This window comes from Tachysurus fulvidraco, chromosome 17 (assembly GCF_022655615.1).
Source record: "Tachysurus fulvidraco isolate hzauxx_2018 chromosome 17, HZAU_PFXX_2.0, whole genome shotgun sequence".
NCBI classification, from domain to species: domain Eukaryota; kingdom Metazoa; phylum Chordata; class Actinopteri; order Siluriformes; family Bagridae; genus Tachysurus; species Tachysurus fulvidraco.
In genome coordinates this window covers 5778239-5796006 of record NC_062534.1, presented here as the reverse complement: position 1 = coordinate 5796006, position 17768 = coordinate 5778239, and the positions used below count along the sequence as shown (strand labels likewise).

The 17768-nt window shown below is 40.1% G+C and overlaps 1 protein-coding gene across 2 annotated transcripts; it reads left to right on the top strand.

Annotated features, from left to right (window-relative positions):
• The first annotated feature begins 604 nt into the window (after positions 1–604).
• Positions 605–16359, top strand: fmr1 (FMRP translational regulator 1). 2 transcript variants are annotated; one of them, XR_003441735.2, is made up of 16 exons: positions 605–943; positions 1948–2000; positions 2289–2382; positions 2478–2549; positions 2692–2840; positions 3207–3300; positions 3392–3508; positions 7928–8098; positions 8181–8259; positions 8803–8915; positions 9123–9209; positions 9434–9635; positions 10263–10457; positions 10918–10988; positions 12349–12418; positions 12940–13048. XR_003441735.2 is itself a non-coding variant. In XM_027154640.2 (15 exons), the coding sequence occupies exons 1-15, from the start codon at positions 893–895 to the stop codon at positions 13105–13107; spliced, it is 1716 nt and encodes a 571-aa protein (XP_027010441.1). In that variant the 5' UTR covers positions 607–892; the 3' UTR covers positions 13108–16359. The 2 variants fall into 2 exon arrangements, 1 of the variants encoding a protein (XP_027010441.1); XM_027154640.2 differs by lacking the exon at positions 12349–12418 and having other exon boundaries at positions 607–943; positions 12940–16359.
• Positions 16360–17768: the final 1409 nt, after the last annotated feature.

The following is a 17768-nucleotide window of genomic DNA, read 5'->3' as shown; positions in this document are numbered from 1 at the left end:
TGCGTGAGTGAATGAGAGTGTGTGTGCGCGCTGCGATGGGTTGGTACTTGATGCCCTGAGATAGTCACAGGCTCCCCGTGACCCGAGGTAGTTCAGATAAGCGGTTGAAAATGAATGAATATTATATTATATTATGTTATATTATATGCACTTACTTATATATGTATAATGTATGTATGTATGTATGTATGTATATATATATATATATATACATACATACATACATACATACATTATACATATATAAGTAAGTATACAGTGCATATAATATAATATAAGTGTGTGTATATATATATATATATATATATATATATATATATATATATATATATATATATATATATATATATATACACACACTTTTATTATATTATATGCACTGTATAGTTTTTATAGGAGAAAATTACACCGTTCATCTAAATCTATGTTGGAATTATTTTTTTATTTTTTATTTTTTCACGTTTGCAATCTGAAGCTTTCAGCTCCTTGTGTATTATTATTATTATTATTATTATTATTATTATTATTATTATTATTATTATTATTATTATTATTATTATTATCATCCGGGGAATCCAGCCGTAAGGACGCACAACTCGGTCACGTGACTCGGGTAAAAGGGGAGCCTCTCCTGTGTGTGTGTTTACATCAACGCGTTCACGCGCAGCTGCTGCGCCTATGCTAATGCTAATGCTAACGGCTCGGTTTATGTTTCGTTTTCATTTTGGCGAAAACGTCGACGCACAGCAACGTTAAACAGTAACAGGAGGCTTTTGTGATTAGCAGAGAAGGAAGTGCGACAAACGTATTGTGTGTGTGTGTGTGTGTGTGTGTGTGTGTGTGTGTGTGTGTGTGTGTGTGTGTGTGTGTAACAGTGTGTATAATCGGCGTCATGGAGGAGCTAGCGGTGGAAGTCAGAGGCGCAAACGGGGCTTTTTACAAGGTGGGTTTCTCTCTGTGACGCTGTGTAACATCCGTGTTTACGAATCTATCCGTGTTTATATTGTGCACAGTGTTCAGTATCCGCGTTAGCTCTCGGTTCATGGGGCCTGTATCCAGGCTCTAGGCCCGAGGTATCCGTGTTCACGGCTCGGATTGAGCTGCCGCCCTTCTAGCAGCTTCATACAGAGGCCTTTCTCTCTCTCTCATATTCATCCTCACACGCTGCATGAATCTAACATTCAGCTCTATGGACTCCTGATTAAATAGGAAGTGTAAAAGTAAACGCCGGGCTTGTTGGCTGTGTATCATGTGTATCATGTTTATTAGGCTCGTACGTGCTGGATTACAGATTTAATAGCTTTCACTCTTCAGATACACACCTTGGGATTTGCTTTCTGTTTTTCTCTTCGTGTTTTGTTGTTCATACCTTCTTTTAAACTGTCAGGAGTAAAACTGTGTTATAAACTGTATGTTTGTACATATGTATGTTATCATTGTAAACACGAGAGACCGGTTAAAGGTGCTGTTTCGTTCTTCTGGGCCTTTAGAAGTGATTTCTATTCCTATATTAATTGGTAGTTTTATCTATAAATCTTGTCTGTACGTACAAAACACTGTCTGGACCTTTTTTGTTGATGGATGTATGCAGTGCATCAATAAACAGTGTTTTTGTTCAATGAGAGTAGTGTTATTTTTCAGTTCCGTGCTCATGTTTACAAGTTTTCTGGCCCAGAAATAAGCTGCTAAGTTCTTTTCCTTAAAATAGTGTTGTTCAAACAGCTTCGGGTGTGACAGAACGATCTCAGAAGACTAGAGACTGATGTTTGTTAACACATTTTGAAAATCCTGATCTGGTTCGAATTGAAAAGCAAAAAGCCGGAGCATTGTTTTTTTTTTTTTTTTAAAGCAATGTGTTTTCCAGACCTTTGCGAAAGGAATGTACTGCATTTATATGTTGATATGGAAAATTATTACTGATGGATAAATGACTGTTCCTATCCTCAGGCTTCCGTGAAGGATGTGCAAGAGAACACGGTCACTGTGACATTTGAAAACAAGTGAGTATCATCCCGTGACACTTCCACGATAAATATGACGTACTGAAGATCTATATTTATATTGAAAGAATTTTTTAATTAGGTGCAATGTCCACATTATATGTTGTAGTAATACATGTGCTAACGTTTAGTGAGTAATAGACACTAAATCCTGACACAATGATTTTATTTGCATGACTCATGGTGTGTAACCGTACTTGTGCAATTGAATACCAATACAGGCAGAAATTTTCTGGAATTTCTGATAAAGCAACTGTGAATGTTTTTGCTCATTATTCGATATTACAGTTGGCAGCCAGAGCGACAGATCCCTTTTAGTGACATGCGGTTTCCTCCTCCTGCTGGGGTTCAGAAAGAGATCACTGAGAGTGATGAGGTTGAGGTACGTGCTATGGAGGGGGGAAGAAATCCCACAGCATGCCGAGCATCCTGCTTTGCATGTTTGAATTAACTCATCTCTCCTGGTTTGGTTCGAAGGTGTACTCCAGGGCTAACGACAAGGAACCGTGCGGCTGGTGGCTCGCCAAAGTGCGCATGGTAAAAGGGGAGGTGAGAAAAGATTTTAAGTTTTTGCATAGTTTAGAATTTAAAGAAATCATGCAGGTCTTGAGTGACAGGTTCTACTTTCAGAGTTCCTTTGTTTATCTGTACGCAAACACGGATTAATAATTTTCGGCTCTGTATTTTACAGTTTTACGTCATCGAGTACGCCGCCTGTGATGCCACGCTCAACGAGATTGTCACGTTAGAGAGGCTGCGGCCCGTGAACCCAAACAAAGCCACCACAAAGAGCTCCTTCCTGAAAATCCGACTGGACGTTCCTGAAGACCTGCGACAGATGTATGTGCTGCAATACATGAGGCTTATTCTGTGTTTTTCTGTGTTTTTTTTTTTTTTTTTTTTTGTTAGTTTTTTTAATAACAATGCATTTAAGGTGCTTTCTGTAATATCTACTTTTCTATATCTATAACAAGCATATTGTTTGAACAAAACCTGTGGGAAAAGGGGGATTTATACGGTTTTCATGCAGTGGGGCATAATAACTTCTAATTTTCAGGCTGCTGTTTTAGTAGGATTATGATTTATCTACTTAATAATGAATTCCTTTTTAATTGCTTATGGTCATGTTCTAGATTAATCATACTGTAGATGAATCAAGTTGTATAAGTGGTGTATTCATTTTCTTTTTTTATTTCGCGTCTACAGCTGCGCAAAAGACTCGGCTCACAAAGATTTCAAAAAAGCCGTGGGTGCGTTCAACGTCACGTATGACTCCGATAAGAAGCAGCTGGTCATTCTGGTGAGTCAAAAGAATCGAGTCAGCATTTAGGTATTTCCTTATTTATATCTCGGCACATTTTTTAATTTAATGTCCTTTTGTTGCATTCCAGTCAGTCAACGAGGTGACCACCAAACGAGCGACCATGCTGACGGACATGCACTTCAGGAGCCTTCGCACCAAAATGTCCCTCATGCAAAGGAACGAAGAGGCCAGTAGGCAGCTGGAGGTACGGCCACCAGTACGCATATCATCCTGCGTTCCACTCACTCTGTCCGTTCTGCCCTGTTCAACTACAGAGCATTAGAATCTAGCTGCTAAATCTGTTCCTTCAGCTTGGGAGTGGAGCGTGTAAAGTAATGATGGGATTGTGGCCTGCAAATCTGCTGTGTGGCACTCTCGAGTCTATATTTAACAAGAGCAAGAGGGTTTCTCTATCTCATATGTTGTACGGATGCACAGCTGTCACATTCCAGACCCCGGCTTAACCACACTCCTGTTTAAATTGAGGCAGAACGGGCTTCCACACTGGTGCACAGGGTTAGAGTTAACGTTAGAGCAACGACTTGCACCAGAAGACTTTTCTCGATCATGTAATATTAAAGATTGGAGCACCCCATAATCATTAAACCCTTTTAAAGGGGATTGATTTGTTCCCAGAATAGGTTCCTTAACCTTTAAAGCTCATGCTTATCCACAAACATTACAAACACAAATATAGGTTAGATTACTTTGTTTAAACAAGCTAAACAGTGAGGAACTGTAATTCTAAGGGTGCTTTCACACCTGCCTTGTTTAGTTCGGTTGAATCGTACCAGAGTTCGATTGCTCGTTTGGTGCGGTCTGTTTGGGCAGGTGAGAATGCAGCAATCGAACTCCGGTGTGCACCAAAAGTGGACCAAACAAGTGTACCGAGACCTGCTTAAAGAGGTGGTCTCGGTACGCTTTCAAACCAACTCTGGTACGGTTCGTTTGTGGTGAGAACACGGTCCGAGATCGAATAGACCTAACTGCAAAAAGTATTGTGCATTTTGGACTAAACCAGCTGCCGTAGTGGGTCGTTGGCAATATTTTCGGAAGATGAGCATGTCACAGTTTTGCAAAAGTAATTCTCGCCGCCTCCTGACGTGTTTTGCGATACGTCTTCGTCATTTGCAGTGCATTAAAATGATATCTTCAAGCCGCACCCACGCTTCATTCTGAAAATTAGGACTTGGCATAGAATGCTGTATACAAGCGATATAGTAGATTACAACAACGAACATAATTGCAGCACGCAGTCATCTCTCCATGGTGTACTGTATGCTGTATTTTCCTGTATTTTCTTTTTGTTTACTTCCGGAGTTTCGTTGAAATTTCCCGCACGTTTATTCTGACCAACCGAGAAGCAGTTTAGGAAATACGCTCAAAGACATGTGGCCAATGAGTGATGTGGATGTTATCACATGACTGCATTTTGGTTTGTTTCAACTGGTGCGGAATAGAACGATCAGTTTGGTGTGAAAAGGAACCAAAACTGCTAAAAAGCTACAATGTATCATTTTTTGCTTTTGGTCCGGTCCAAATGAACCGAACTATAGGTGTGAAAGCACCCTCATACACATTCAGGGTGCTGTAAAAGTTTTCTCCCCCTTCAAATCAATGCAGGTGGAAAAAGTAACAGTGTCGGTATTTGAGATATACAGTATGTTGATTTTATATTTGATCAAATAAACAAGTTTTTTGTGGTCTCCTGGTGGTCCAGTGGCAGGATCCGGTGCTCTCATTGCTGCCGACCGGGATAGATTCCCAGTCAGAACTTTCTTACTTTTGAACCTATGGGTTGTCTGACTGCATATCCGCATCATTGCTCCACATTGACAACAGCAGGAGGAAATAAAAAGAATGGACGAAGCTTCATAAAGATGGAAAAAGATACAGGAAGATCAAGAGTGCATTACTCACACAACCCAGCTGTTGTGCAGGGTTTATCACAGGAAATAATACACCGGGAAGGACGTTGAGTTACCTCCACCTCTGTGAACAGCGTCCAAGAAAAAAAAGGCCTTGAAGAGAAAAGAACACAGAAAGAAGCCTGAGTATTGGGAGCACATACTTTGGTCAGATCAGCTTGTTCTCCTCAGAGTCTATGGAGTCCAGCATGTTTGACGTGATCCTGGCCAGGATTACCATCATGAATGCGTAGTCCTGACAGTGAGGCACAGTGGTGAGTGTGATGATATCAGGCTGCATGAGTCCAAAAGGTGTTTGGGGAGATGACATTTGTAGATAGTACCATAAATGTCTGCGGTTATAGGTGACACCCAGTCACCAGAAGTTTGGCGGAAGATGAATATTCCAGCACACAGTCAGCACACAGTCAAAATCACGCAAGAGTTTCTAAAGAGGGGGGGGGGGTGTGTGAAAACTCTGACATGGTTAAGTATGTCACCCGACTGGAATCCAGTAGAGCACCTTCGCAAAGAACAGCAAAACAGATCATCTCTAAAGAATGTCTCTCCAGACATTGGTCTGTTCAACTTGGTACAGCTCCAGAATTATTGACACCCTTCCTAAAGATGCATTAAAAAAGGCTTCAATATCTATTTTTTTTTATATTTAATTAAATCCCATATGAATATACAACAACATTCTTTCTTCTAACTGAATGTCAAACCATTTTAGTACTTTGTGCAACACACGGTCTCATGTAATCCTTGATGAGATTGAAGAATGCAGGCTAAGAAATTTGAGACCATTCCTCAATACACACATACTCCAACTTCCTCTCTGTAGGATTTATATGTTCAGCGGGTTTTGGGACAGGGCACCGAGACAGAACTGGGCCATGTCAAAAGCTTGACACTGGGAATTTTTGTGAGGCTTTGGATGCAATTTTATCACATTTGCTGGTACACCATGGATCTGAACAAGGTTCCAGGACATTCAGGAAATCAAGAGTGCCACATCACAGATACTCTGCTGTATTTTACCCATTTTCCACCGGAAAGAACCGGGTGCTGGTTCAGAGCTACTGGTTCAAACTGGTGAACCTTCTAAGAACCGGATTGCCTTTCCATCGGCTAGAGAGCCATCACAGAGCCGAGTCTGACGTCACTGTATACGCGTCACGTGTCCCAGCAACGTTAGCGCAGCAGCGGCGAACACAACAACAATGGCAAATGTTGATTGACTGTTAATGCTCATGGCTTTGTGAACCTACATTGGCATCCAAACGTGGCAAATCCAACGTGTACGTGCAGCTCCATGTACTTTGTATAAACGGAGGTTGTAATCGAGAAAATACATAACGTTATTTTATCATTAGCACAGAAAAAAGTTAAGCCTTGGCATTTAGCTAACTACTATTATGTGTGCTGATAATTGATCGTATTGCAGTAAAGTAAAGGTGTATTAAACATTAGTATACTTAAGGTACATTATCAAATGCGCTAACAGTAGCCCTGTTCGCTGCCCCTACTTAAGGTACATTATCTAACAGTAACCCCGCCCCCAGCCCCGCCTACAGCTTCTGACACTAGCAGTGATTAAGTCTAGACCAGCATCATTTTGATGCTACTTAATGGCAGGGTCTCCGATTTTTAAGAAATGCTTCTGGAAACTGAGTCGGGGCAAATAATAACAAACGTGTAGCCAATGAGCAGAAAGAGGCGGGGCTTGTCAATATGCGGCGGAGAGAGTGTTCAGTGCGCATGCGTGACATTAGCAGTAAGCGGTTTTAGCATTGACATGGAGGATAAAAACAGAAAGAAAGGCTTAGGATAAGGCAAGAAGTAGGACCTGTGTTTAATATAGGATCAGCTTTCCAGCGCTGGAGAGAACCGAAGGAGCAGGAAGTTGGCTGCATATTCACAGATTGTAGTTTCCCGAGTCAATAACTCCTGAGCTAAACGCTGTTACTACACAAATAGCACCTCTTTTCTGTCGTACTAATGTAGACCGGCAGCTACAACCGTGTTTTGTGTAGTAACAGCGTTTAGCTCAGGAGTTACTGACTCTGGAAATTCAACTTTACTTAAGACGCCGTGAGTAACGTTGGATTTGCTTTGTTACACAGAACTAATATATGCCGTCCTTTGCATGATTGTGCTTGTGTGTCATTTTTGCTTGTTTGTTGATCTGCAATCGTATTGTTCTTCCCTTCAGTTATGATAGACATTTCTTTCCATTAGTTGCCTGCGTTTCGTATGTGTGGGCGGAGCTATAAATACAGGGGGGGGGCGTGTTTGTTTTTGTGATTTCAAATGTCGACATTGGCTTTCAAAAATCGAGAGACCCTGCCTTTAAGAACCACTTTTCCTGGTTCAGAGCCGGTACTTTGGCTGTTGAAAAAGAAAGGACTGGTTCTAAATTAGGCTCTGGCTCCAAACCAGCACTCAAACTGCCTTGGTGGAAAAAGGGGCACTAGTAAACTCTTTGCTTTGGATGGAGAGAAAAAAGAGAAAAGGAGCTTTCTTATGGCACACCTTCCAGATTTTGGGCCTTGCTTTCTTTTCTATATTTATCAATGACCTTATAATGAACGTAGAAACAGGTATATTTCAAGTATATATATTTTTTACTTTGTTGTTCCCAAAAGAAAAAAAACGCAATAAAATTTTGAAAAAAAGATCAATTGTATAAACCCAGAACATGCTTTATTCTCCAGAGCTCTCGACAGTTAGCGTCAAGGTTCCACGAGCAGTTTGTGGTGCGCGACGATCTGATGGGTCTGGCTATTGGCACACACGGAGCCAACATCCAACAGGCCCGCAAAGTTCCCGGGGTCACCAACATCGACCTCGACGAGGAAACGTGCACCTTTCACATCTACGGAGAGGTACGCTGCAAGCCTGCTTTCACGTGACTGTGACGATGACGATCCAAGCAGGATGATTTGATGTGTGTGTGTGTGATTGCAGGACCAGGATGCCGTGCGCAAAGCCAGAAGCTACCTGGAGTTTTCCGAGGATGTTATTAGGGTGCCTAGGAATTTAGTAGGTAAAGGAAAAACTGTTGAAATGTCCACATGCATGACGTGTAGTAGACATGTTTATACTAGCTAAAATGTGGCTTGATGTAATCATCTTTTATTGCACTTAGTGTGCTGCTTTAAAGGAGCTACTCGTTACATCCTTGTAATGGAAGTTAAATTACCAAGTGGTTCTTAGGAAATGGCACCAAAACGTGATGAAAAAAGTCATTCCTCTTGTGCAAAAGTAAAAAAAAAAATTAGCATCAACAAACTAATTAGCATAACTTTTCTGTTTGATCGCAGAATTCTGGATTAATTGTAGATTGTAGGAAGCAAGTATGTAATTGACCGTACATCAGTTAAGAATATCAATGAAGCACAGACAAGGTTATTATATTTTTTTATTAGAAACGTGCTGCATCAAAGCATAAGGTATCTCTTTTTTTAGGGGAAATTTTGTTAGCTGTCCCTCAGATAGCCTGCCTTCTGTTTTGTTTTGGGGTTTTTTCCTCTCTCTAGAGTCTGTCGTTTAGTCAGTTTATGTACCGTATCTTTTGTTCTTCCGCTAGGAAAAGTCATCGGGAAGAGCGGGAAGCTGATTCAGGAGGTCGTGGATAAATCCGGAGTGGTCCGAGTGAGAGTGGAACCAGAAAACGAGAAGAAACAGTCTCCATTGGAGGAGGTCAGTATGTGTTTTTTTTTGGCCCGCCACACACAGACAGGGACAGATGGTATGAAACGAAAACGGAAGGACGCCGACCTCTGTTGATGTGAAATGGATGTGTTTTATTTAGTAGATATGCAGCGAGAAGTAGAACGAAGAGTCGTTCTTTTTAGAATCGTTCTTTTTCTCACATGTAACACTCGACTGAATTCTGCCTGACTAAAGGGCATGGTGCCATTCGTGTTCGTCGGGACAAAAGAAAGCATCTCAAACGCACGCCTACTGCTCGACTACCATCTCAACTATCTCAAGGTAAGCCTTCCTCTCTTTACGTTGTTTTCCCCCCCATTAACACGCATTCTGGAGCTGAAGCATCACACTAGAACCCGTTGGTTCAGTTCATCTGTGTAGTGACTCTGCTGCCCAAGCAATGTGTTGACACACCAGACTTTAAAAAAAAGGGCAAAAATAATATACGTTTAAGTTTATTAAAGTATATCTGAACATAAAGTGTTTTCTTTTATTTTGGTATGCAGGAGGTGGATCAGTTGCGGATGGAGAGGCTGCAGATTGACGAGCAGCTACGTCAAATCGGCGGCGGCGGCGGCCCCAGAGCTCCGTCAGGTCGACCAGAGAAGGAAAAACCGTTCAGCTCTGATAACGGCATGGGGCATCCCCGAGGGGGCAAACCTTTCGGGCGTGGGGGGCGAGGAAGACGAGGGCCTACGTTTGCATCAGGTGCACATACGCTCTATTTTTGGCTTTTAACATTTTTAAAAGATGCTCATAGAGAGCGGTCTAAGTATTTCTAGCCCTCAGGAAGAAATAGAGTATATTTGGATATTTAAAACTTTCTCGAGGCAACAGTTCCCTGCGTGTCAGCGTCTTATGGCTGAAATTTCTTTACTGCAGTGGGATTGGCTCTTGTATTTTAATCAGCTAATGACAATGCATGCGTATTAATTCTTCCCTCAACAAGGAGTCCCTAAAGAATTATACATCTGACTGTAAATTCCTTCTGACGACCTTGAGTTGCATAGCATTTACATTTTAATCCCTTTCAGTTTGTAAGTGGATTGTTGGATTAAAATGCTTACGCAGTATAAAACCGACTGTAGCTCGAGGAACATAAATACATTTTAACACCAATTATAGTTGCGTGACATTTTTACTTTGCTGTTAAAATGCCTTTAATTGGGTTTAAAATATTCACATAATAAGCACTAGTGCATGTTTTAACGATTAATGTCAATGATGATGTTTAGTTGCTTAACATTTTGTATGAATGCTGTTGCGCTAATCTAGTGTAGACGGTTCAAGCTTTCCTTTACATTCTCATCCGTTTAATTTGTGTTATTTCTCAAGGCACCAATTCGGAAGCGTCCAACGCATCCGAGACTGAATCAGACCACAGGGATGAGCTGAGCGACTGGTCTCTGGCTCCCACCGATGAAGAGTCTATGGGTTACCCCAAACGAGTCCCAGACGGACGAAAGAGGGGTAGCGGTGGCGGCCGGGGCCGAGGGGGACGGGGAAGAGGAGGAGGAGGAGGTTACAAAGGTAATTACTTACATTTCTAGAATGCCTCTATTGTCTCTCATTGACTCAGGAAATTGCCTTTAGCATCTCAGATGTATTTCCGATATCTCTAATAGCAGAGAAGAGTCATAAGTAAGGATTAGAACACACTGAGGCTTTTGTGATGTCACTCTTACGATGAGGATGTTGGTTATTTACCAATAACGTCACATCCTGTGAGTGTGAAAAGAAAAACTTAAGTCTTATTGGTTTTATACGGATCGTCATACACACACCATACAAATCACGTTGTAAGTAAATGCTATAGAAAAACACACTTATTAGAATGTAGTTGTTAGAGAAAGCTACACCAACACCGCCGAACCAATCAGAAGCAAGTCTTCAGTAGTGCTGCGATACACACCGTTAACGAAAAGACGTATGAAGCAGTTATACAGTGTTCATACGCATGCTGTATTGACGTTATATTGTGTTTAATCAGGAGAGGACGTGCACTGGAGCGAGTCTCGTCCCCGGAACTCCAAGCCGAGGCTGCAGGAGGATTCACTACAGGTTGCCATTTACTATAAACACCAGTGACAATGATTTCCTTTGCTTATTACAGCTTAGCTCTGTTTAGTCTGCACGGGTTCGAGGTATATATATACATTTGGGGTGGCACGGTTCACAAAACCCACAGTTCGGTTCGTATCACGGTTTTAGGGTCACGGTTTTCGGTTCTGTACGGTTCTTGTTGTTATTTTTTTCTTTTAATCTTCAACACTCCAGAAATTTCCTTCAGCATTTGATATATAGCTTATTAGCTTAATTATCCACAATTTAGGATTCGGTATTAACATTTTTGTAATGTAATCATGCACTGAATTGACTTGACTTTAAGCACATTATTGGGGCCATCTGTGAGTAAAAGCTAGGTGAGATTTTGATACTGCAAGAGAGAAGACATTGATGATGGCATGCTTTTCGTTCATTTGGCAAAAAAAAAGGAGAATGTGTATTGTTATCTCTACATTGGGAACTTGTGCCTTTTTAGCACACAAAGACTGAAATTAACTTGCATTTATCAAACTGCCATCTTCAGTGTAGCTCTTACAAAAAAAAGAGAGGAACTCTTACAAGCTCTGTCTCTTAAACAAGTCAAAATATTTTAAATATATAATATAATGTAATAATATAATGAGGCTATAACAATAGCAAAGGCCATAATCATGAAGTCAAGCATAGGTTTAACATCTTAACACAACTGTCATATTAGAAGTGTTGCCATTAGCATATCGAATGCATTTTGCACAATGCTTGCACACACTCGCAGTTCTATCTACTGTTTTATTTCCGTTTGTCATCGTAAGTAACATGAAATCCAAAATGTTCCCACATACCGGATTTGAACGACGTGGGCGCATCCACCAACTCCGGGCAGCCTTCATTACTGTATCTCCTCCACTTGCTATTTCTGCAGCACTCCTTACTCAACTTTTACTGTCTATATGTATGTTTGCGTGAAACTGTCTGAGACGAAACTGAGCACGGGGCTACATCGCGCGTGCGTCTAACCGTGCGACACACGCGAACCGAATGGTTCGGGTGTTTTTTTTCATGTACCGTGCCACCCCTAATATATATATATAGATAGATAGATATAGATAGATATAGAGATATAGATATGAAAAGCACAAAAGCTCTTCTGATTCTGTTCATCGCGTGTTCATGTGTACAATTTGCTAAAACTGCTATAGCATAAGTGATAACAGGAACTTGCTTCATGGATGTTCATTAGCCTTACATGTAACTAAAGGTGTTTAAATCCATGCACTGGAATTAGATCTGATCTAGAAAGAAATCTACTCGTGCACCAGTTGGTCAGGGTGCTTGAGTGTGTTAAGTGTTTTGTTTCCTGTCGTGTTTGGGTAAGGCTTAGTCTCATAGACGGAGGAGGAGATTAGATCACGTCCAGCTCCACGTCTTGGACTTTCAGCTCTGTGGTGAGGACTACCGTGATTTCTGGAATATGACCGGAATAAACTATAAAACTATACTTATTAACAGGGAAGTAGAAGTAATACTGCTTTGTCAGGCTGCATTACACCAGCTCGTTGATTTCTTTTCCTGTAAACGAGAAAAATACGAGAAGTGCGTTATGTGCAAAACAAACCTATAGCTCTATTACGACATGATACAGGATTATTTATTTATTTATTTATTTTACAGAGAATCTTGCATCATCCATCAACAAGTGTCTGTAAAATTATGCAGCATGTCAGTATTCCAGTCTGTCGTGTGTTTGTGTAAAGTTACAGCTTTTCCTCTGAACATTATTTCGCTGCATTCTAAAATATAACCCATAAGGAAAGTCTTTCAGCTTGACACTGATTAGATGAAATAATGTGTTTTGTGGGACAGACAGGCCCGGGTAAAGGACGTGCAAAAATAAATATGTTTTATAACATTGTTAATTAATCCCACGATATCATCCGTGATCGACTCCTGACTTTTACCTCTGCAGATTCGCGTCGACAGCAATAACGAGAGGAGCGTCCTCGCCAGCCGAGGCCCTCAGGGGCCCAGCGGAGACTCTACCGGCACCCGACAGAGGAGCGTCAAGGAGCGAGGGATAAAGAAAGAGAAGCAGGAAGGACAAGACAGCCAGGTCGTCATGAACGGCGTGTCGTAATTGAAAATCCCTCACCCTCACCCCACCCTCCGTGTCTAATCTCCCAAACAACTTCACCGTTCCAGAAGCTTCTTTCATTAGAGACACATTAGGCCAAAGAGAACCAGGTCAGTAGGGCTTAAGAAAAACAAACAAACAAAAAAAAAAAACCCCACAACTAAAACATGACATCAAGCACATTTTGTAACCGCTAAGGGGGAACTAAACAAAGACGTCTCTGCTGTCTCTGAATTTTGTAGTCTGCATTGATTAGAGGTGTCGGTCTCTGAATCGAAAGTTTTGTAATCGACTTTCTAGGCAACTAACAAAGCTCTGGGTGTATTAAAAAAAAAGTGTGTGTGTGTTTGGTTTTTGTTCACATCAGGGGGACATCGGATTTGATTAAAATACCTGTGCCATCTCTCGTGGCAGTTTTTTTTCTTCTCCCCATCTACTGTTTGGTGTCTTGTTATTATAGAGCCCATCATAATGTGAGGTTCCAGCCACACTGCTTACAAAAAAATAAATAAAAAAAATAAATAAAAAATAGACAAAGTAGACATACTCCTAGATGATCTGTGCCTTTAACTAGTGGGATAGTTTCTGAATTTGGATATTTAAATCAGGGAAGACGACATGGATTCTGCTTAATCTTAGCCAGTCAGTGAAAATAAACCATGGTGCATGTACAGTACTTCACATGTGATGTTTTTGGTACATCTAAAGGGCAACTCTTCAACTTTTTTCTTTTTCCTACCCCCATTCAGATCATGTAACCGTGAGCTCGTCCCAGGTGACGAAGTAATCAGTCGACCACTTGATGCGATTATATGGATATATTTGTTTGTAAGGTATTTCGATGAATTTAAATGAGACCCGTTAGCTTTTTAGCGAACCATCCTTAGCTGCAGTAGTCGTCTTGTTTTCCAAATTTTGTACAAATTCTTTTTTTTTTTTCTTTTTTTTTTTTTTTAAAGTTTTTTTTGACTTCCTAGTATCTGCAGTCCAATCTTTCAAAGCGATGCTCACAGGGAGTAGGTGAAATCCATCCTAAGCCACGTCCTGTCGCCCCTTCGTGTGTTTACTCTACGTTCATGTTCAGGTGTAAAAAGCACTGATATCAGATATTGCTGTAAAAGCTTCATTTTCAGTAACAGCGTATTGTACATGACATGCTCGCTGTTCTTTTGAAGTTACGACCCAACCTATCAAGCACGCGCTTGCGTTTCACATCCGTGCGATCACGCGTATTTAAAGATTACGCGCTCGGAACGTAAGGGGCGAAAAAAAAATCGCGTGTACGCTCTTATCGTAACGTCATCACAAACTTTCTCATTTTTACTCTGCTGTACTTTTTGCTTAGGGAGGGAAGATGAAGGAGATGTGACATGGAGTTTGATATGAAGCTGTGTTACCTGATCCGTGCTTGTGCTTTTTTTTTTTTTTTTTTTCTCTCTCTCTCTCTTTTTAGTTTACAAGTTTAGAGGTTTAGAAGAGTGTTCCACACCCAGACCCCCCCCCTCCCCCCTTTCTTTTTAGGTTTGTTTCTTTTTCTTTCTTTTTTTTTTTAAACCTACTGTGACGCTAACCCCTAATAGTCCCTTTCTCCTCTCTGTACAGCTGTAACAGTAACCGTTCGTTAATACCTGCTATTTCCTGCTAGAACTATCTTTACCCATGACGTTAAGTCAGACCTACACGTTGCAGCTTCAACCATAATCTCAACCTGATTTTGCCTGAATCTCAACATCCTGCGACAGATGAGACTAAAGCACTGAAAATCGAGCTGTTTATACAACTTGTCCGGCACAAATGGGTGAGATTTTAGCGAGACTGGAAACGGTATGAACTAAGAGATGCAGCTCTCACTCTTAGATATCCAGTACTGTCTGCTGTTTTCTCTTATTTAACACACCTACTATGATCCTGATCATAAATCTACTGCACCGTTATATTACTAGATACAGGTGTTTAACATCAGAAAGGAACTTTTCCTTCTCGCTGCAGCGGCGACGCCGTCAAGGCCACTTCATCGTCCGCACCGTTTTATTTCCACCTGGAAGCATAAACATCATGTACCTTTTTAAAGATAATTTAAAGCTACATAACTGGATCTTGCAGACGGACAATGTACACTGTATTCACCGTGTGCACTTCCCCGGGTAAAACTACATACACAAGTCCAAACGCTCTAGGCTTAAGGGAAAGGGCCCTTCTTTGGGCATGACGTGTGTCAGTAGACTAACTGTGTACAATCTTTATAGTGTAACAAAATATGTGAAACCCTGACATGGCAAAGTTGTTATTTTAGCACACCTCGATCTAGTCTTTATATAACAGCCAGGTTTAGATCGCTTCTCTAACGCACTTACGAAACAGCTTAAAGTTAGCTGTTGAAGACACACTTTTTTTTTTTTTTTTAAACATGGCAATTAATGTTCTTACTACTACTACTAGTAATTCACCTTTTGAATGTACATTGAAATATTATTTGATTATTATTATTATTATTATTATTATTATCGTAAAACTGGTATTATTATTATTACTATTAAATGTAATATAAATATTAAAGCTGTAAGATAGAATCACTTTTTTCTTTTGTTTGTATTATGACAGCTTCATCTCATAATTTATTATTAGTAGTAGTAGAAGTAGTAGTCGTGATAACATTTATATTAATAATAAATAAAAGTAGGTGTAGTTGAAATAGTTCATATTAACGGTAATATATTAGTCATAGTAGTGTAATTAACTCGAGCAGTAGGTGTGTTAAACAGGGAACTCGCCCACTTTCGCCGGACAGATCGCCATCAAGGACTTTTCTGCTCAGTCTCTTTACGCCGCAAAACTCATACAAGGCTCAATTTGTGACGGTCTGTTAACGCGAAGCTTAAAATAATATGAAAAATCTTAATCTTTCCAAACAGACTGTTTCCTAGTTATTTATTTTCAAGATCGTGTATGAGTTTACAAATACACCAAATTTTTTAGAAACTTTCATCTCTGGCTCATGTTGTAGGCTGTTGTGAAAAATAAATTGAAATGGAAAAAAAAATAAAGATAGAATCAAACAGACAGGAAAGAAAAAAAAAACTGTAGATACTGAACCAAGGTAGATTGACCTTGTATGTTACTGCACTTTGGGTAAGAATTTCTTTGTACATAAATAGCAAGACAGACTGGGTTTTATGTTGACTTTGTTTGGTTATAGTGCAATATATTTTGTATGCAAGCAGTTTCAATAAATAAAGGTTGATCTTCCTCTGCAAATCTGAAGTGTGTGGGTTTTTTTTTTTTACTCTTCAGAACTGAGAGCTAGGGCTTTTACGTGCCATATGTTAGGGGAAAAGAAGATAAAATGATCCAGCTGGAGTTACTGTGATGAACATTTTTTTTCTCCACATGATGGCGCTATTCAGCTGTGGCATTTTTTGCTTTGCAGCTTATGGTACACGTGGCTATATTTATTTCTATTCTAATTATAATTGCTAATCTGAAAATAGTAAATAAATCTCATCCGATTGGCTAGAAGGTTTACTTTGGATCACAGAAGCTAATGACAATAGCACTCAGACTTATAAGAAAAGATCATATGCATAATTATTTGTTATGCATTATTTCCAAATGTACATGGAGATATTTTCTCTTCGGCGATGTTTATTTTACGTTTATGTTTGGAGTCTCCAGTGTCTCCTTGTTTAACATCGGTAAGTTTCAGAGCATAGCAAAGTGTTCAAGATCGATAGCTTTGTATTTTATTGACTTGGTTGTCTTTTTTGTTTGGATTTGTTTGAGGATATGGTTGAGGGTTTTTTGTTTTGTTTTTGTTCTTAATGTATTTATTCGACGAAGTGGGAATGGTGTGTAAGTGGCTGGGATATTTCTTTCTTTCTTTTTACTCTTCTTTCTTTATTTGGTATTTCAGAGTAGGTTTGGTAGTTTTTCTTAATCACACTATTACCAACACCCTCCACTCAGGAGAACCATAAAGTATTTGTTGACGTTGGGGTTTACATGTTCAAAATGGTTCAATACATTCTATTTTGTACCATACATTATATTTATTGCGTATGCAGTAGCGCTGACTCAACAGTTAAGACTCTGGGTTACTGATAAGAAGGCCGGGTGATCAAGCCGTGCCACTGATAGGCCCTTAAGCTTGTCTGATTTGCTTTGTGCTCTGACCTACCAGCTTCGTAGTAAACTGGGAAGTGTGAGGAAAAGTATTTCCCTCTTCTTTGAACGTGTATGTGACAAAAGAAAGGCTTATTTAAAAAGCGCATGCGATCTTCAAAGGTCCAGTTTTGCTGAGCCTCAGATTCCGGTTCTTCGCTTACAGGAATTAAACCCGACGTGGCCTTTTGCCACTAGAGTCCATCCGCCTCAAGATTCACCCAATTCTGAGATGTTTTTTGCTCACCATGCTTGAAAATAATTCAAGCATAAATATAATTGAGAGTTTTCTTCCTGTCAGCTTCAAGCAGTCTTGATCCAGTGGCATTTCCTACAACAGAACAGTTTTTCACACCTTCCTGTGTGTGTATCCTCTGTAAAATTCCCAGGAAATTATAGAAATTTATAAAATACACAAACCTGCCCAAAGACCGGTCATGGGAGTGAGATTGTACCTTTCCCTTATGCTATAATGTTTCATCTTTTGGGTTTATCCATCAAGTTGC